General features: G+C 33.5%; 4 protein-coding genes and 1 pseudogene across 8 annotated transcripts; 4 read left to right on the forward strand and 1 right to left on the reverse strand.

Annotated features, from left to right (window-relative positions):
* The first annotated feature begins 1,600 nt into the window (after positions 1-1,600).
* On the forward strand, positions 1,601-4,066 carry LOC108480272 (protein LIGHT-DEPENDENT SHORT HYPOCOTYLS 6-like). The gene is made up of 2 exons (XM_017783201.2): positions 1,601-2,965; positions 3,692-4,066. Exons 1-2 carry the CDS (start codon positions 2,255-2,257, stop codon positions 3,695-3,697), a joined length of 717 nt encoding a protein of 238 aa, XP_017638690.1. The 5' UTR covers positions 1,601-2,254; the 3' UTR covers positions 3,698-4,066.
* Positions 4,067-8,702: 4,636 nt separating this feature from the next.
* LOC108483077 (transcription initiation factor TFIID subunit 15b-like) lies at positions 8,703-9,559 on the forward strand. 5 transcript variants are annotated; one of them, XM_053028631.1, is made up of 3 exons: positions 8,703-8,986; positions 9,138-9,284; positions 9,385-9,559. In XM_053028631.1, the coding sequence occupies exons 1-3, from the start codon at positions 8,863-8,865 to the stop codon at positions 9,396-9,398; spliced, it is 285 nt and encodes a 94-aa protein (XP_052884591.1). In that variant the 5' UTR covers positions 8,703-8,862; the 3' UTR covers positions 9,399-9,559. The 5 variants fall into 5 exon arrangements, with proteins under 5 accessions (XP_052884591.1, XP_052884592.1, XP_017641770.1 ...); XM_053028632.1 differs by having other exon boundaries at positions 9,138-9,278; XM_017786281.2 differs by having other exon boundaries at positions 9,083-9,559.
* LOC108483078 (transcription initiation factor TFIID subunit 15b-like) lies at positions 9,407-11,137 on the forward strand (annotated as a pseudogene).
* A 1,040-nt stretch (positions 11,138-12,177) lies between these two features.
* LOC108483076 (protein FLC EXPRESSOR) lies at positions 12,178-14,454 on the reverse strand. The gene is made up of 4 exons (XM_017786278.2): positions 13,855-14,454; positions 12,929-13,122; positions 12,770-12,837; positions 12,178-12,533 (listed from the first exon to the last, which is right to left on the reverse strand). Exons 1-4 carry the CDS (start codon positions 14,415-14,417, stop codon positions 12,375-12,377), a joined length of 984 nt encoding a protein of 327 aa, XP_017641767.1. The 5' UTR covers positions 14,418-14,454; the 3' UTR covers positions 12,178-12,374.
* A 3,269-nt stretch (positions 14,455-17,723) lies between these two features.
* Positions 17,724-18,568, forward strand: LOC108481847 (LOB domain-containing protein 12-like). The gene is made up of 2 exons (XM_017784921.2): positions 17,724-18,004; positions 18,189-18,568. Exons 1-2 carry the CDS (start codon positions 17,849-17,851, stop codon positions 18,507-18,509), a joined length of 477 nt encoding a protein of 158 aa, XP_017640410.1. The 5' UTR covers positions 17,724-17,848; the 3' UTR covers positions 18,510-18,568.
* Positions 18,569-20,674: the final 2,106 nt, after the last annotated feature.

The following is a 20,674-nucleotide window of genomic DNA, read 5'->3' on the forward strand; positions in this document are numbered from 1 at the left end:
ACGTTAGGAGGGGAATATTATAGCCCAGTCGCCGTGGCCTTCACGAATATATATCTCTTGTTTTCATATTTACATTTACCGATTTGCTATATTTATGTCGGAAACTAAATGTCTCTATATTTAACCTTGGTCAATACCATCGAGGTATTAATAGGAGACACTTTAAAGTTTTTCTACTCTGAATATTGAAAAGGTTATTTAATTAAATTTAGAATCAGACAAAAATTTATACCTACTTTTCTCATATTATCATAATTTCTTATTCAAAAGATGAATATGAGAAATAATTTTTAAATAAATAATAAATTAAAGGTGAATTTAAATAGATGATACATTTATCTATATTTACCATAAAAATAATAACAATAAAATATTAAATACTATAGTAATATTATAACTTTAAATAATAAATTAAAAGTTGAATTTAAATAGATGATATATTTATCTATATTTAGCATAAAAACAATAACAATAAAATATTAAATACTATAGTAATATTATAAGATTAAATAAAAATAAGATAAATAACCGCATCTCACTGCTTACCTTAAAACCCTATCTAATTAACTATTACCTTTTTTACGGTCATCATTTCATCAAGTCAAATCTGTCAATCAAAGAAAGGACATTTATTGGAATATTATACAATGTAAACTTTCCTGATATGGTATGCTCCAGACCTCTTTTGTTTAATGGATTTTTCATACTTGCGGCCAACGTTTATTTTAATGCCTCTACTCTAGCTGAGACAGCCTAGACTAGATGTGCAATTATTCATTCAGGGTATTAAAATTTTGAATTTGGAACATTTTTTTAATAAAAATAAATGACGTAAGTCAGTCAGACAAATCTTTTAATATATATGAAAATGCTATTGTTTTAAGTACCTGTTTATTTTTAATTCAAATTATTGTAAAGCATCTCAAGACTAGTTTTCAGCATTGTTACACGGCTGAAATTCGATGTTGTTAAAGTTGTAAACTCATATGTGAGTGGGGCGGGGCAAAATGGAACTAGGCTCAGACAAGGAAGTTAATGGTGCTTGTGTTTGTGAACCGGAATTACTAACTTCTCAAATTCACTATTTGATCCTTCTCCGAAATCAAACTCATTGATATTCGTAATTTTATAAATATATCTTAAAACATTGGTAAATGTGTATAATACAAAGTTAATGGGATAGAGATGCAGATTGTGAGTAAAATATGTGAGCTTTCATTTTGGGGACGTGGCAATTCAGAAATAAAAGTTTTGAGGGAGAACAGATGCACTACACTAGTAGCATGTGGAAAAAAACAAGCAGCCACCTTAAACCGGCAACTGTGAGCGCCCAGCGGAAACCTATTAACTGCACCCCGACCATCGCGCACTCTCAAAACCCCCCTCGTGCTGCACACGCTACCCTTTTGTTTTGTTTGTACGGACGAGTAGAGTCAGGTGTCATGGAATTGGAATTCATATTAACCCTTTTTCGCCATTACCGATGTTACACATTTTTAGCTATATAATATTTAGGTTGATAAATTCAACTATCCGTATAATATATTATTTATTTGTATCATATGATGGTATGAACGTCTAAAATAAATCTCATTCCCATGATGAATAAAAAGGAGAGTGGCGGGGCCGCCCGGGGAGTAAATCATTGAGTGCCGGGCCACCACAGTGATATATCATATATTCCCATTTTCTCTGTATGAAACCAAATAATACTCTACTCAACATTACATTTCTCAATCCAATTCTTAATCTACAATAGAATACAATAGAACCCCCCCCCAAATTTTTTTCCTAGTGTAATTTCTTGTATTTGGACGTCCCATCATCTATTTGATTTTGGTTTTCCTTCGTCTTTTTGGTTCTTTTTCTTCCTTCAAAATCTTCTATCTTGACTCTGACGATCACAAATAAAGGAAAACAGAAGCAAATCTTTTCCGTGAAAAGATTCACAGGGCCGGGGACGGGGAAGAGAGCCAGCAGTTCTTGGGATGAACCCTAAACACCTTCCACCGTAGTACTATTACTGTTTGCCTGATCAGACACAAGCCATGGCTACAAAGAGATTGTAATCTGTTAGTGAAAGATATAGGTAGCTTAGAATTTAGATAGTTTAGGCAGAGCCCTCCCTTCGGCCTTGTCTCTACTCTCCGGCACTTGAAATCTAGACAAAAACAAAGTCCAAGTTAAAAAAAAAATAAATCCCACAGAGATAACCAAAACACCAACCCTTGTTTTCATTTTTTTTTTTTTGTTAATGGATTCTGCTTCTGTAGGGGGTGCTGCAACCGATCCGAATAGCATCAACGAGGGTCCATCATCTGCTGTAGTTACAGCTCTAGCAACGCCGCCCACGGTTTCACAACAAGGTGGAGCTGGTGAGTCGTCTTCTTCCCCAGCTCCACCGAGTCGCTACGAGTCACAAAAGCGTCGAGACTGGAACACTTTCTTGCAGTACTTGAAGAACCATAAGCCCCCATTAACACTAGCTCGTTGCAGTGGTGCCCACGTCATTGAGTTCTTGAAATACCTTGACCAGTTTGGCAAAACGAAGGTTCACATAACGGGTTGTCCTTATTTCGGACATCCAAATCCACCTGCTCCTTGCTCTTGCCCACTCAAGCAAGCATGGGGTAGCCTCGACGCGCTGATCGGACGGCTTAGAGCTGCTTATGAAGAAAACGGTGGACGTCCAGAATCAAACCCTTTTGCCGCGAGGGCTGTGAGGATTTATTTGAGGGAAGTGAGAGAAGGGCAGGCTAAAGCTAGAGGGATTCCTTACGAGAAGAAGAAGCGAAAAAGGTCTACAGTCAACACTACTGCTGTTGGGGTCAACTTCTCGGTGGCAGCCACTCAATCTATTGATGGTGGTGGGGGTAGCGGCGGTGGCGGAGATGATATTGCCGGTGGAACTGCTGCTAATGTTGCTACTGCCACCACCGCTACTGCTACTGCTACCACAACTAACGTATAGTTTTTTTATTATTTACGTTTTACTGATTTTATTCTTTCCCTTTTCTTCTTTTAATAGCTCTTTTATATATATGATTATGAGGTATATATCTGGCGGTTCTCTCTGAATATTGGATTGATATCCCATGAACCAAATTTAGTTGAAAATCTAGTTTTCAATCTCTTGCAAAAGATACTCTCATATTTTATTTCCCTGTTTGATAAGACTTTTTATCTTCTTTAATTTCTTGTTATGCATGAACTTTACTACTCTGCAACTAGTTACAAAAGCATACATATGAAAGGTGAAATACAACACATGAAGTTCTAATCCATTTGGTATGTTTCGTCTGAACTGTTTTGATGGGTTGAATTTAGGAAGAACTGCAAGTAGCCTTGAAAAAGAAAAGAAAAGAAAAGGCCTTTTTTATTATATTTCTGTCTCTGTATCTATCTATCTTCTCTCTCAACAAGAAGCAAATGGGTAACTTTGCATTCCTACAATGCCTCCTGGTAAGCTCCAATTACTTGCATGCATTTGTGTGGAATTCAATACAAAGAAGAAATCTATATTTTTGAAAGGAAAAAAAATCGGTTTATTCTTCTCCCTTCCCATTATGGCCATACATTACACAATGTATAAGAAATCCACCATTAAATCTTCAACAATTGCGTATCTTTTTTTTTAACTAAAAAAAATAATTGGGCATGTTTTTATTGTTTGGGTTTACCACGAGTGTAGGGCTAAGATTGGATTGTAGCAAAGGCAAACTTCAAAGAGCGGGGACAGGAGAGTGAAAGCAAGAAGAGGAGGGTTGTTGGGAAGGTAACACTCACAACACAAACACTTGTAGGCTTTTGCTACAAAAATATTTCTACTTCAGCTGGGCTCCCCCAGCCCCAGCTCAAGGGCCAATTTCAGTGCTGTTGTAAATGTAACATACAAACCACACGTGCTCCTCACTGAAATATTTACATCTTTGCACTTTCAGTTTCAGTGTCAGGTGCTGGAGCCTTTATATCTTGATCTAAGATTTTGGGTGGGCATTGAGTTTTGTTTTCTGTTTCTCTTGATTTACCCGTTTTTCTCTCGGGTCCTCTCAAGCTCGATTTCTCACATTCTGGTTCTCTCTTTCTCTCTCTCTCTGATACCTATGAAAACAACATTTCTTTCTGTGATAACAACAACAACAAAAAGATATATGGCTGAAAGCATCAATGAATATTTAAAATAATCCTAGTGATTGCTGCCCTTATTATTTTATTTGGGTAACCACCACTCAGGCTCAGTGTGAAAAGGACCTCTAGCCAACCATTTTTTCTTTCTTCCACCCTATTGCGTTGCTTAACCATATATCATCTTATTATTAATTATATCTGATTTCACACCCAATTTGTATAATATTCTGCTTTGCTATAATAACCTAGACAGACCCACCAGTCACTCTCCAACATAAACCCCATTTCTGGACTCCATCTTATCCAATTAGATTATTGCTACATTTATTGCTCTTTTCTCATCATCATATCTTTATTTCAAATTGAATTCTATTGTTGATTTGTTTTCGGTTCTTGTTCATCCTTTTTCTTTTTGGCTCTTTTTCTTTTTCTTCTTTTCATCAACTATTTTGATCCCTCCCTCTTCAAATAATTGAAGGGAACTTTCTAATTTCTTTCTTTTCATGGCTTAAACTATTTATTTGTAGTATTATTTTGTATATAGTAAATCTCTTTTCTTTTTTTTTAAATAAATAAATAAAATTCTGTATTAACTTTAAGTACCCTATTGGTTCCACATATGAAGTCAAAAAGGAAGCTAGTAGATCCCTTTTGTCTTTAAATCTAATCATCTAAATGCCTCCTCTTTCTTCTTCTTCTCCTAGCCTCCGCTCCATCCTCATCGGATACAGAGTACAGCTAATTCAAATTCTTATGATTTACATAATATACTGAACCAAGTATTTCGAAAACACGTCCAATTAAAGCCCTTTGTGGTTATGTATCTTACATGTTACTAGGGTACCAAGTGGGATAGGAGTTTTCTGAGTTAAAGTGCTAAAAGGGCAATGTCACTGAGTTCATTGTATGACAGGGAAAGCCCTTCATGGCTCTGCTAAAGTACTTGTTTCAGTTGCCGCTACTAAAGGGTTTTCGTAGTTAGTTTGGTTGGGGCCAACGCCCGAGGGTCCTTGATTTAATTTTAAGAGAGAAAGTGGGTGGGCCGTGGGGTTGTCTAGAGGCACCTGCCTCGACTAGTCTTGTCTACCGCCACCGCCAAGTGTTATTGAGGAATGGATCATTGAAAGGAATATACATAGTTAATTTATTTTATGGCTCACCATTTGCATCCAAAGAAGGAACCGAATGCCCCGTTTTATATGCACAAAATTGAACGGACAACACCTTAACACGTGGGGGGGGGGGGGAGGGGGTTTAATGTCAATGGCTTGATCATGATTTAGATGACAGACCAAATTTTGAGAGGCCCCAACGAACCCCTTCCTGCGCATTGCAGTTTGCTGTTACCGGCTCTTCAATTCATGTCTTTGGTTTGGCCATCTAACTAGGAGAGTGTGTTCGTCGCAGATCATCTCTGTAGCATTGGGATACAGTAGAGAGCCTGAAAACCTTGCCCGGGTTTCTGTGCACAAGTTACACGGTAATGTTTCGGGACAGCGATAATTTGTCTTCCAGTTAAATAAGTTTGTCGAGTTCCAAATATGGTGCAATTGACATGCTTTGAAGCGAAGCATGTAAGAAATCAAAGTAATGGAGTAATAAAGGCATGAAAAAGCATGCATGTGAAACATCCAAGTGCCACTCGGATAAAGTTGACTGGGCACTTGGTCGGCACCAAATGGATGGAGCAACCTTGAGAAAAGGGATAATCCATTAACTAAGTAGTGTTGATGATTTCAATTTGGTACCAAATTGAATTAATAATACACATATATGATGCTGGCATGTTGTTAAATTAAAATAAATAGAATACTGGTGAAATTTCAGCTGCCAATCGAGGTGGTCATTTAAATAATTCTTGTCATTTTTGTTTCTGTCTTGTATAATAATATATGTTAATTTAAATTTGTTTTCTACCTCTTATAGTACATCAGAATCACATGCTTGTTCATTTGAAAGGAGTAAACCATTTAGATTCTAACACATGGAATTTGTAAGTACATATTATATATAAAGGCTTTTTTCAAATATATTCAAAAAGATGACGTTACTCTTTAATTAATCTTTATTATAGCTATTAGATATATATTGAGTTTCAACATACACCTGCAGGATTAATGGCTTGCTTGCATACTATTTTTATGTCATGGACCTCACTCTCTCTGGTGCAGCCATTACAAACAATATAATGCTCTACTTAGTTCGTTTTTAAGTATGAAGAAACTGCCCCATGAGATTTTTATGTTCTTTTTCCTTTCTTTTAGGGGCAAAGCTAAATTTTTTTTAAGGGATCGAAATTAAATTATAATTTTACGATAATAAAAATATAATTTCACTATTTTAATAGTTTATATCTTTATAATTTTGTAAGGATTAAATCAAATTTTATTATTTTAGGGAGTTAAATGTATAATTTTATTTTTATTAATTTAAAATTTTAAAATACTTAAATAAAATTTTTCTATTTTAGTGAGAAAGCTCTCTTGCTTTCTTTTCTTTAATTTTTTTTTATTTATAAGGGAAAAAAAAGCAGGAAAAACTAGATTGAGCAGAAGAAACTAAACTATTTAGCTACACAAAACTAAAAAGTGGGACAAAGTTAGTGGTAATAATACCGTTGGAAAAAGAAAAATTGAAGATTAAGGCTGGTTTCTGTTATTATTTAATGGAGTAGGCGGATTTTTATGAGGTAACTATGGAGTTGAAAGTGCGCATTATAGCATTTTTTTTTTAATCTTAAATTTAAAATTTTTTAAATTCGGATAGTTGGATTGACACATGAATAAATTTTAGATGAATATGATGATTTTAGAAGGTTGTATTTTTCAATTATTTCGAGAATCTTGGGCATAACTTTTCAGTAAGACATTTTCAACAGAAGTATTTTTAAAATTTGTGAAGTTATGTCTGATTTTATTTGTCAAAAGAAAATGTTTGAATTATTTTCCCAACATTTCTAAATGTGTTTTATGTCTGGTAGTAGAGGCTTGTTATAGAAAATAGAAGCATTTTCATATCCGGTAGTAAAGGTTTCTTGTAAAACGAAGATGATATTGAGAGATTTTTCAGAGTTTAAATAGATTTTATGGAGAAAATTTGCATGTTGATGAGAAGAGTGTTGACATTAGTTGTTTTTAAGTCAATTAATTGTAGGCGCCACATATTAAGATTTATTTAGCATTAGAAGAATTTAATCAACTTCAGTATATATGTTCGTGCGAATTGCTGCCTTTTCAACTCAATAGAATATTTATTGAAGTGCTTGAAATTTTTTTCCAGCTATATGATTCTTATCCGACCACCACTAAACTTGTTGAGCACATTCGTAACGACTGATCCATCCATTGAAAAATCAAGTTATAAAACCACATCTTCAAGTGTAATCGTACACTTATCACATGATAAAAGCATCACTTACAAGGTGTTCTTTTGTCACGATAGATTTTAATTCAGTAAAAACGAACTATTTCTCTAATTAATCGAATAATTGATCTATTTTTAATTTAATTTTTCAATCTTGATATCTTGTAAAATTTTTATTATCTACTTGCATTGATTATACTATAAGGAGATGGTAGGCTTTTTACCTTTTATCTATTATGACCGTTTAGCGGTAGAAATTACGATACAAAAAGACTATTTAATAACACACAAGAAGAGAATTTAAGCCTATCAAATAGATGATTGATAGGATCCAAAGAAATTTGTCAGCATGCATGTCAATGGCTTTTTTTCCCCTAAGCAAATATTAAATAGTGTAAAAATTCATATAACATAATGTATAATTATTAATAAATATTAAAATGAAAAAATTATATAAGAAATATTAATTCTAAAAGAAAAGAAAAGGGGGAGGGATGATGATGACTGGACCCATAATAATTGGCGAGAGAGAGAGGAGAAATACAAGCAATAAAGCGAAAGTCCAAGAAAGACTGAAAAAAATAAAGAAAAAGGAAGTAGAAATGAGATGAAAATGGGGGTGGGAGTGGAGTGGGTCCTTTCCTGCTTTGAAAGACTTGTTGTTAAGGTCGCCGACAGCATATCTTGGGTGTAGATTTCTCTAACAAACGCAAAGGTGCATTCATCATCACTATATATGTAATGTAATGTATGTAGGTATAATATGCTTTTGCTCGCTTTTTTATTATTATTATTATCTCCTTTCAAATGTAGACGTAGTCCTCTGACATGGGATTCCACCCATGCTGTAGAGGTAACTCATTATTTTTTAGGTGAAATTATGACTATATAGATATTTTTCTTAGTAAGAATTATTGTAGTAAGATAATGATTAGGAGAATTTGAAAGGTATTATGACATTAAAATTTTTAAGGTTTAGTCAAGGATTAGCTTAAGACCCCACTATTCATCTTATTTGATTTGCTACCGTGCACGTAGGCACTTGAGAATCGAGGATACATGTGGGATGTCCTGGTCTTGGGCCTTGGCCTAGGCCTGGGGTAGCCATAAGAGCATGAGGTCCGTATTTTATTTCAAGAAATACCCAAACCTAAAGCCCCAAAAGCAATGCCTTGGGCTTCAAACTATACAGTTGACGCAATTGTACTATTTATATGCCTGCAGTGGAAGAAATAAGCGGAAAGACGGCCTTTATTTATATATTTTTCACTTCACACATACTACATATCATTGCACTGTAGTTCTGTTTCGCTTCGTGAGGGATAAGATTAAGAATACCAAAAAGCCCTATTTACATCTTTAAAGGATATTATGTACGGTCAGGACGGAGGTCAAGTTGCCCATCCTTACGACGGTGGTGGTGGTGGTGGAAATGGCGGTTATGTTGGCGGCCGAGGAGGAGGTGGGGGATACGGTCCTAGTTCTAAAAATCGCGGTAAATTTCTTTGTGCTTATTAATTTTATTCTGTTGATTTATGGGTTAGTGTTGTTAACCCTAATTTCTGGCACTTGTCTTGTCGGGTCATACAAGATCGATCCGGTTTTCCCTGTTCTTATTTTCAATACAATGTACACGGATTATTCAGTAGGTGCTGGAGGTTATCAAGGAGGAGACAGTGGAAGAGGTGGTGGCCGTGGTGGAGGAGGCAGAGACGGTGATTGGCTTTGCCCGAATCCCAGGAAAATTTATCTGTTCTCTGCTTTTGATTTTTTGTCAAGGAGGCAGGGTACTTGTACGGTTTGTCTTAAACAGCTAAATTTTGGTTTGTTGATATTTCAATGTCATTATTAGTTGCCTAGATTTGTGAAATTTAAACTGGTATGTCTTTGAAGTTGTGGGAATTTGAACTTTACAAGAAGAGTTGAGTGTAACAAATGCGGTGCATCCTCTCCTGTGGGTTCTGTGATCGTGGTAGTAGTGGTTATAACAGAGGTAGCACTGGGGGATATGGTGGTAACCGTGGAGGTAGAGGAGATGGGGCTAGAGGGGATATGATAGTGGGAGGAATAACAACTACGCAGGCAGAGGTGGAAATTATGATAATAGAAGTGGTGGGTATGGTCATGTTCCTCCTCCATCACCCAGTGCTTATAGTGGCAGTGCTGGTGGAAATTATCCACCTGCTCCTAATGCATATGATGGGAATACAAATTATGGAATGGATGCAGTTCCTCCTCCTACAAGCTATACTGGTGGACCCACATCATACCCTCCGTCTTATGGTGGCCCTGCAGGTGGTTATGGTGGCGGGGGTTTGAGTGATGTGAGAAGTGGTGGCCGGGGTGGTCATGCTAGTGGATATGACAGTGGGTATGGGCCTGGTGGTCCTTGTCATCAGGGAGGTGGTTATGGAGGTCATTCTGCCGATGCACCAGTTAAGATCAAGCAGTGTGATGAAACCTGTGGGGATTCTTGTGACAACACAAGAATCTACATATCAAATTTGCCGACCAATATTACTGTTGAAGAATTAAGGGACCTTTTTGGCGGCATTGGACAAGTAATGGTCATTTCTTATATTTTAAATCAATGTGTTGTCTGATGGGTATTATGTCATCTACTTCGTATTGTTATTTATTTATTTATTTATTTATTTATTTCCGGAGCTGGTATCATGTTTGTTTAATGTAATTGTTCTTTTGATATTGGTTTTATTCTCTGGTTCCATGTTTTGATGGAGTCTCTTCTTGTTTAGGTAGGAAGAATTAAACAGAAGCGCGGCTATAAAGATCAGTGGCCATGGAATATTAAAATACGCGAGGATGAGAAAGGAAACCAGAAAGGTGATGCAGTTTTGACATATGAAGATCCTCAAGCGGCACACTCTGCTGGCAGTTTCTTTAACAGTACGCAGCTGAACTTCTCTTTATTTAGTTTTTCACCTTCAATGTTTGTCCTCACCCTAGTGGAATTTTTTCTCTCAGATCATGTCATGAGAGGCTATACGATTAATGTGGCTATGGCAGAGAAGACTGCACTTACAGTATATGATCATGGGTGTCATTTTAACCCTTAGATGAACTTACTTATAACATGTTCCATTTAGATGCTCTTTCCTGACAGGAAGTAATTCAGATGTCCCCTTGGCCTTTTCTTCAGTTCATATGTATATATTTGATTTAGATGATTTGTTTCAACATGCAGTTTATTAACTTATGATGCTTAGCTAGATTTTTCTCATTCTATTGTATTGTATTTTGCCATGTTGAGTTCCTTTTTTTAGGCTTTGCTTTGTTTAATTTATTTTTGAAACCAAATTCTCAAATGATCACCTTTATCTACTGTTAACAGCTTTCCTTAACAACTTCTGTATGGTTTGCATGTGATAGTATATGTTCTCAAATGATCCCTTATTACTTTGTCACTGTGGAGTAAACAATAGAAAGATCACCCATTTTTTTCAAAGTGAAATTGTTCTTGGCTTAACTAAATTGTTTTGATTGAAACTGCATTACTGAATGTCGTTATGTGACAGGGGCAGGAAAGGTGGCTATGGGGACAGGCGCAGGGATAATTACAGAGGTGCAGGATCTGGGCCAGATAGACATCACTATGGTGGAAACTGTTCACGCCCATACTGAGGGATATTCAGCGTCAACTATTTTATGTACTAAGGATTTGGAACTGAGGGATCTAGTTGTGTTCCATTCACTGGGTTATTCTTGAACAGGAGACTGAGAGGTAGGTTGTTCACTTATTTGGGCAATACCCTTTTGTCCTTCCTCCTTTATCTTCTATTAGCTTTTCTTCAAATTGCTTGCTACCAAGGTAGGTTGATAATTTCAGGTGGGTGCTGCTTTTTCAAATCACAAACTTATACCCTTTTATTTGGGAATAACCCCTTGGCGGGGGACTTAATTTTGTTGCTCATCGTTTAATGTGGTGGAACAATCTTGTGAATTATATGCATGGATGGGTACCCTTTAGAGTTTAAATTGAAAAATGTGCTTGCTATTAAAGACGATGGGATTTAGCCTTCCATCCTAGAACTAGATTCCATTAGTGAGTCTCCAAGTAGTTAAAGAAAATTCAATTTTGATTCTGATCTTTGTATGGCTCCATATCTATATTCTTCACAGTTCTTTAATGTTGGCTAATAGGTATCTGTTTCGGCCTCGAATTGTAGTAAAAATGATAGTAGTTTTATATGCTGAATGCAATTGTATGTCGGTGTGTGTAGTGTTATTTTTTTTAACTAAATAAATAGTTGGTTGGGCACGGTAAGTTGTCGGCATTTGATGACGATGACTTTATGCATGGCGTGGCTGCTGTCACTTTCCTCAACTATGAGAAGAAAGTTGCAGAACAGTGGGTGGCGAGTTTCAAGAGCTTTGTTTCTTTATGATCTTTTTGTGACTGGGAGTTGAACGTCACCTTCGGTTTTTCTTTCAAGGAGTGATGTGAATTGAAATTAAATCCTGTCTGGTGCGCTAATAATTATTTGTAACGCCCATGGTAATATGGTTTAGGCAGCACCATAGCAGATGCTAAGAAAAAAATACCTTGAATATTTCTTGATTGATAATTCATTTATACCCATTCCTTGTTCCAATGATTTCATTTGATATATGCCTCTTATTTTTACTTCATTATTTATATATATTTACATACTCTTTAGAAGGTGATTTAAATTACTTTAAATACTACATATGAATTAGTTGATCTCACGAGTAGTTACATATATTATACAATCTGCGGTTGTGAAAGCACCGGCAAATGCACATTTTTCCAGGCTATTGCGATTGCAAAGAAATATAAGCCCATTTGGGTTGGAAAAAATTCCAAATTCTGGACTAGAATTTTATATACGAGTTTAAAATGGCTATAGCTGAACTACTTGGTTTTCTAAAGGAACATTAGACACGGATTGTAAACCAGTTTGATTGACATTAGGTGTATGAGACCCTTGACCCTCTAAAGTAACAGGGGGCATCGTCCCAGCCCCAGCTCCAGGCACAGATTGCGGGCATGTCGCACCAGCCTGAAATCAATTATTAAGCATTTCTCAGTTACCGACTCTTGAACGCGCGAATAAATTACAAGTACAAATCAATCAGACAATCATCCTTCCACATTTTAAATAAAATTAAATCCATGTTCAGTTGCTTTCTTAAATTCCATCTTGTCTACCATCTCCACGACTCCACCTATGTACCCGATTGCAAGTCTAATGTGAAATAGGAAATGGCTTTTTGTATTTGTATACACGAGACATACCTGAGGCATGGAATAGCTTCCTCCATACTTGGCATCAATATTTCCATAGTTTCCATTGTATGTGGGGACTAAACGTAAAACAATATTAAAGGTCAAGGATTGATCTAAGGAAGTAAAAGATTATACTTGGGAGAGAACAAGACAAGAACAGATCATTACTTGGGTTGGCTGTTGCTGTTGCTGTCGCTGTTGTTGGTGCAGCTGCCTCCCTTGCTCTCTTCTCTGCATTAGCAAGTCCAAGTTGTGCTTGAAGTTTTTCTAATTCCCGAGCCACGAGGACCATATTTTTCTCCAAGATTTTACGTTGTTCAAGGTTACTAGCACGTGTCTTCTTTTCAAGTTCAATAGCAGTCCTATTACAGACAAACAAAAACATAGTTTCACAAGGTAACATCGATTGGCGCGTTACTACAAACTTACTAGTTGATTTTCTCTTGCATCAACTACATCCATATATAAAAACCACTACTTAATATGTAGGGAAGATATAATCTTTCAACAGTGAGTTCTTATTTGCCATCTTGTACTTAAATTTAAATGGTGGTTCTCATTGACACAGATTAAACACCTTCATTGAATTAAATGGGAACCAGCAGTTGGTTGAATTCAAATTAGGAAATGGGTATCTGAGCATCCACTCCAAGGCAAATACTGCATTTTGAGGTAATACTAGTCATCCTCATCCGTTACCATGCGTAATGATAGGATAGGGGTTAAATGGAGCTAGAACTCCCTCATTCTCAAATCTCAACACGCTTTTTAGGGCCAATTGTATATCTAATACTAATAATTTCAATCTTGAACTAGTGCATAATCAAACATACTCGTTCGTTTCCTTTATTTGAACTTAGCCTCTCGACCCATGTATCAAATTACAATAGCATTTATAGTAGACGTGAAATTGATGACTTGCTTTCCAATCCCCTGCATTCCCAATCTTGTAATTACCAAACCAATTTCCTCACTATTCTTTCCATTAGGAGCATAAAAGAAATGATATTCAATAATTCACGAATTTCCATTCGAAATCCGGAGAAAAGCAATCAACTCTTTGTCCAAAAAGGAGAAAGTTTGCAGAGCATTACCTTCCTTTATGGATTTCTTTCCGTACAGCTTCCATATCCGCCATAAGTACGGGAACTTGCTTCACTTCCATTCTTGCCTTGGCTAGCTCATCATTAACAGCCTCCAATTCCGCAGTTAGCTCCTTGTCATCCGCCATAAACTTCTTCACATCAGCCCGTACACAAGCCAGCTCAGCGGTCATAGCATCCACGGCGCGCGCTTCGGCGTCCATCTTCAATGACCTCTCGTAGACCTCCCTCACCTCCGCGTCCCTCTCAGATTTGACGTTGGCAGAGGCTGCCGTTAAATGACGAATTTCTTGCTGGGCGAGTGCAAGATCCTGCTTAAGAGCCACATGGGCGGCGGCGAGGCGTTGGTTGTCGAGGAGGAGGGTTTGGATCTCGCGGTGTTGGATGGCGATTCGGTCTTCGAGGTGGTGGTGCTGATGACTGATGTGGCGTTCGGTGACGGAGCGGGTTAATGATGACGGCGGTGTAAGGTGGTTACGACCGGCCATATTCGCCGTCGATACAACAATCCTTGTTGCTCTTTGTTTAATATGCTGCCAAACTGCCTTATGCATTGTCTAATTCATTATCCTTTTTCAACATTTTCCCTTTGTGGGCTTTCAGGCCCAAAATAAAGGTCATTTAAAGCAATCCCTTACCCGCCCAATTCCCTCCTTCATTCTGCAATGACATTTGCGGGTATGATTCTTATAGGCTTTGAGTTGGTTACTTTTTTTTAACAAATCAATATGATAAATTTTGAAGGTTATAATATACTTTTTAAGATTTGTATTCTTTGGGATTTAATTTTCATATTTTTATTTTTATATTTTTTAATTTAAAAATAAGTTCAGTTTTGTCATCATTAAATTCTTCTATTAAATTTACTTGTGTAACTTTTGAGATTAAAAATTTTTATTTACAGTAGAATTGAATTTAACATACAAAATTAATTGTGTTAATAACTCTTAAAAATTAAATTAGCATTTTAATATGAAAAAGGTATTTGGCTTACGTAATGACATTGAAAAATTGAAGTTAAAAATTAAATCATAAATTTAAGCATAATAAAAGACAAAATTGAAGTTCCATCATTATTATGTAATTTATAAAGAAAAATACAATGCCATACTACTTTGCCATGTTTATAATTTATTTCTTTTCTAAAAAAAATCTACAAATAACCTCTTTTTTTTTCTATTCTTAAACACTTGTAAACATATAAAATCACAGAGAACCTTAAAATTAAAACATACATTAAACAATAAAAATTAAATTTATTTATTAGAATCCCAAAATTTGGTCCATTGCTCAAGGGCATTCATGTCGTGGGACTGAGTTGCAAAATTTGCATGCTACTGTGTGTATGTGGTAGTAATTTGCTCTTTCGCTAGTGATGTGAGTTGTATGAAAATATATATTTCTTAACATTCATATAAATAATATAATTTATAATGCATAAAATATAAATAAATAATTATAACATAGCATAATTATTTTGCATATAGTCATTGAAAAATTTAAACACCACAAACGGAGTTGAGATTTTGTTAGTGTACCAAATAATTATATTAGTAAAAATAGAAATAAACTTAAAAGTCTTATTTTAACGGATTTAAAATTTATAATAACTTATTATGTAAAATTGTAAATTAGATTATTAGATATGAGCTAATAGGAAAGATTTATTATGAAAATATAAGTTGCAAACACGTATAAAAGACAGAGGGTTTATGTTACAATATTTCTCTCCACAACGGCTTATTTATATTCCTTGTCATATGTAAAATTTTTATAATGTAAGAAACTTACCATGTATAAAGAGAATCTTGTTATACATAATATATACTAATTTTATCACATCCAATGTATATATCTATTAAAATATTTTTATTTAAAATAAAATGACTAAAAATAAAATTTGAGTTCTTAATTTATGATATTATAATAATTTAAGAAAAATAATATTTAAATATGTATTTATTTTAATATCTTTAATGTAATTCCATATAAATTAATACTAATATATATACTAAATAGGTATATATTTAAGTTAAAAATTATCGTAACTATTGTAGAATTTTAAATAATTGAATTAATTAATATAGAAAAATAAAATAAAAATATGCGCATTATATATGTATTTATTTTGATATTTTGTTTAAGATATTATATCTTACATACTTTATATGACTTTTTAAAACTAGTATTACCATATTTTAATCATAATTAATTGTATTCATTTAAAAACATTTAAACCGACGATAACTAAGTATTTAAAAAAAAACTAAAACTTACATTTACATTGTCAATATATATGATTAGAGATAAATTCAATCAATTTTATTCCAAATGTAATTAGACAATATTTGATTTATTAAATATTTTAAAAATATATTTTCATTCGGTTATTTCAAAACTAAATGTGACAATTACAATTTAATAAGGACTAATATTGTAATCTTAACAAAGGTTATTAAGTATATTGATTCCAATAATATTTGGAAGAGGGATTAAATTGTGAAACTATCAATATTCAAAGAATTTATAAAGCAAATAAGCAAGGACAAAGCTAACAATTTATTATTGCAGGGGCCAAAATAAAATTTTAGATTTTGAGGAGGTCAAAGTTTAAATTTTTGTTTAAAAAGAGCTTAAATTAAATACTTAATAACTAAAAGGGATATATTATGCCCTTTAGTTAAGGGAGTACCAAGGCGACTTCCTACCCCATCTAGCTATACCCTTGAAAACCCTTGAAAATAAGTCCAAAAGGGTATGAACATATGTCAAGACTATATTTGATAAATTAAATAATTACGTGTTGAAAAATAAATAGTAAAAAATTAAGTATTGAATTTAGGTTATAAAATTGTTTAGTATATTACTTAAAATTAAATATGGAGTATAATTAGATTATTTGATAAAGATAATATAATCATAAAATAAATAAAACAAAACTTTTGTAAAAAAATTTGGAATAATATTTTATTCAATGTCGTGTATAAATCTTATACATCATTAGTGAATAATAACATGATACATTATTATTAAATTAAACAAAAAATATGGAGGATCAAGGGCAAAGTCAAAAAAAAAAATTTAGGACGGGCGAAATGAAATTGTATTTTTATGACATCTGAAATACAATTTTACTATTTTAATACCTTATATATTTCCAATTTTAAAGGATTAAATTAAGATTTTATCACTTTTAGAGGGTTAAAGTACAATTTTATCATTTATTAACTTAAAATTATATAAAATTTAAGGAATTAAAATTACATTTTACACTTTAGGAGGAGGGAACCCTGCCAGTCCCCCTCCCTCCGTTCTTGTGGAGGACTTATACATAAATACTAGTAATTTTATTTAAACATTAATAGTAACTATTATAAAGAAATATTAATAAGTCTCACATTTATGATCTTGAGTTTAAGGGTTTATGATTTAGGGTTTTAAGTTTCGGTTTCAAGGTTTTAATATTTATTTATAATTAATTGTTATTTAATTATATTTAAATAAAGTTATTAGTATTTATTTATAAGTCTTTCACTATTTTTTTTGTTTTATTTAATGATGAGATGTTATGTTTTTATTCATCGATGATGCATTGACAATATATCAAATATTGTCTTAAAAAATTTTAACCACTAATTTCCATTGTGGATTATCAAATGTATTATGAGTAAATTATTAATTATTAATGCAGGATAGAAATTATAAGCAACTCAAAAAAATAACCTAAAACTTAACATTTTACCATACTCAGTTGGATACAACGTTTAAAAGATGCATAATAAGGAAACATCAAACATGTGCATTCATTCATTCATTCCACATTAGGCGAGCACCGCAACTGAACCATTATAAATAACCATTTTAATCTCCGTTCTCCCCAACACTAATTCCTATTCTCAAGCAATAATTTTGTACGTTAAACAAAAGATTCGTGTGCACGATTGGATAGTTTGGTTATTTATTTCTGTTTAGAGATAAAAGAGTCATGAGAAGTTGTTCACCATGCGCAGCCTGCAAACTCCTCAGGCGTCGCTGCGCCGAAGATTGCATCTTTGCCCCTTACTTCCCTTCTCAGGACCCGCACAGGTTTGCTATTGTTCACAAAGTCTTCGGCGCTAGCAATGTCAGCAAAGCGTTGCAGGCTAGTTTCCTTTCTTCATTTACACCTCATTTGATTCTTTTTTTTTTTATTTTTTTTTATTTGGGAGCATGCACAAATGTTTTCATTGCATCTCAATTGGGTAATTTGCAGGTATCATTGATAATCAATATAAAATACATATAACAAAGAAAAGCCTTTTGATTTGTTTGAAATAATCTTGTAGGAGCTTCCTGAAGACCAGAGAGGGGACGCTGCGAGTAGCATGGTTTACGAAGCAAATGCAAGAGTGAGAGATCCTGTTTATGGATGTGTTGGGGCCATATCCTACCTTCAAAATCAAGTTTCCCAGTTGCAGATGCAGCTTACCGTGGCTCAGACTGAGTTACTTCGCATTAAGATGCATCAAGATTCGCCTTCGCCACCTTACCTTGCACCCACTAACAACTTCAATAACATTGATTCTCAGCCTGAATACCTCAACTTCCCTCCTTCTACCAATGTAATCCAAGACCCATCTCTCAAAACTGAATCTATTTGGACTTAACTGTAATTCCCTCCAATTTTATTTTTGCCTTTCTCAAATGAATTTTCATTTTAAGCAAATTGTTGGGTATGTATGTTTGTTGGCGCCTGCAAGAAACAAGAGAACCATCCTCCATTGTTAATTTGAGCGAACTGGGAGAAAAAAAAACCTCATTATAGATTTATGAGGCTTAATCTCTATATTTTAACCCACACACTGGTCGACTTCTACCCTACAATTAATTTCTTTTTATCAAATCAGAATTTTGGAAATTTGATAAACTATCAAAAACTTTTAGTAACCACTTGAAACTTAATATTTTATTTTTAAATATGTTTAATAAAATTACTTAACAAAAAAAAATGGAAAATGATAATTAAATAGAGACTTATTTATCATGAATACATTCAATTCTTTTTATTTATCTTTGGATATTCTTTAAACACTTTTACATTTACTCACACTTTTTCTTCAATTTATTCTTTTTCAATAAAATTCTAAGTTAATTTTTATTCTTGATATAATATTGTTTACAATATTTTATATTTAATAGTATAATAATATTACAAATATTTCATATTTATAGTCAATACTTTTTTAGCTATCTTATTAATGTGGTTAATTTTTATATGACAACCAATAACACATACTAACTTTTACAGTTATTTTAAGAATTTTATCCATTGGGATTGACAGGGCTCAAACCCACAGCTTCCGCCTTGACAGGGCGGTGCTCTGACCAATTGAACTACAATCCCAGGAAAATAAAGAAAAGTGTACAACATAGATAGTCTTATAATTCCATTCAAGTCATTTTCTATTTAGATTTGATATTTGAAGCCGGGTTATAACAAACAAAGGCGCGAGTGATATATTGATATCCACATGGGTATGCACTTTGAGTGAGAGCGACGCGGATTGCTAGTTACTAGGAATCCTTTTGTTATTGCCAAATAAATCGATCAATAATTAATTTGAAAATGAAAACAAAAAAGAATCTTCTTTTTTGTTTACTTTACTTTTTTTCGTTTCATTAAACTTTCTATTTATTGATCCTGCTATGAATCTAGAGCGTTATCAAAATTATAATTTATGGAAACAACTAAATAAATAGAATAAACTAAAAACAAATAGCGGTAGAAATGAATACGTAAGTTTAAATGAATTAAGATGTGTATTTATGTAGATTAATTGTGAGGGTGTATTTTATTAATTATATCTATTAGTTTGAGGATAATTATATAACATCATAAGAATAAAATATAAAACCTCATGTCTTTGGAAAATTACGACGTATTTTGGCAAATTTTAGAACTTTTATAGTTATTATTATTATTATTATTATAAATATTTGCAGCATTGTGTTATTAGCTAATAGTGCCAAATGATTAAAATAAGTATTTTCAAAAAATACTTGGCGGCTAGCACATGGCATTATGATATTGGCAAATATTTCCAAATGATTAAAAATTTGACTAAATAAATTTAGATGCTAAAAAGAAAATATGAATTAAGGGTTTCTAAATTAAAATACTAAATGCAGTAAAAGGAAAAAAGGGTACCATCTACATCTAAAAACTAAATATGAACCCATTTTATAATCCTGATTGGTGGGTCAAACTCTGCATGTGAGGTATAGAGAATATTAAGGTTTAGACATTGGAAACTTTCTCTTTCTTGATTATAAAACAAAAGCTTTTCATCACCCCCAAAAAGTAAGTTCCATCCTGTTGTAAACACAACCTTCTTAGTTAAAGTTAAATGAATCTAATCTGGTTTAATAATTAATACTACCAAACTTAGTAGAATTAGTTGGGTTCAGGGAAACATCCTACGGCATCCCAACCTTATCTTCACTATTAGTTTTTCTTTGTTTAATATATATACACATAACCTACCTACGTACAGTTATCAACTGCTCATAATGCTTATACGTATGTATATTTAATAATAATACTAAGGTAGATAAGACTTTCCTTGTAATAATTCTAACTCTTATACGTATTTTATACTCTACTCAGATATATCATTTATATCAAATTCTACATAAATTATTAAAAAAATTCTAACTATTCATCTTATTTAAAAAAACTTTCTAACTATTACATATAAATCAATATAGATAATATTTTAAATTGATATGATAGAGGTATCAGATCGATTCAAAATTTTAAATGCATGACAAA

This window comes from Gossypium arboreum, chromosome 5, assembly GCF_025698485.1.
Source record: "Gossypium arboreum isolate Shixiya-1 chromosome 5, ASM2569848v2, whole genome shotgun sequence".
In the NCBI taxonomy this organism is placed as follows: Eukaryota; Viridiplantae; Streptophyta; class Magnoliopsida; order Malvales; family Malvaceae; genus Gossypium; species Gossypium arboreum.

Coding starts and splice junctions, on each gene's coding strand:
- LOC108480272 (XM_017783201.2), top strand. CDS start 2,255: ATGGATTCTGCTTCTGTAGGGGGTGCTGCAACCGATCCGAATAGCATC.
- LOC108483077 (XM_017786279.2), top strand. CDS start 8,863: ATGTACGGTCAGGACGGAGGTCAAGTTGCCCATCCTTACGACGGTGGT. Junction 8,987..9,137: donor TCCTAGTTCTAAAAATCGCG/GTAAATTTCTTT, acceptor CGGATTATTCAG/TAGGTGCTGGAGGTTATCAA.
- LOC108483076 (XM_017786278.2), bottom strand. CDS start 14,417: ATGCATAAGGCAGTTTGGCAGCATATTAAACAAAGAGCAACAAGGATT. Junction 12,838..12,928: donor AACAGCAACAGCCAACCCAA/GTAATGATCTGT, acceptor TTTTACGTTTAG/TCCCCACATACAATGGAAAC. Junction 12,534..12,769: donor GAAGCTATTCCATGCCTCAG/GTATGTCTCGTG, acceptor AATTGATTTCAG/GCTGGTGCGACATGCCCGCA.
- LOC108481847 (XM_017784921.2), top strand. CDS start 17,849: ATGAGAAGTTGTTCACCATGCGCAGCCTGCAAACTCCTCAGGCGTCGC. Junction 18,005..18,188: donor ATGTCAGCAAAGCGTTGCAG/GCTAGTTTCCTT, acceptor ATAATCTTGTAG/GAGCTTCCTGAAGACCAGAG.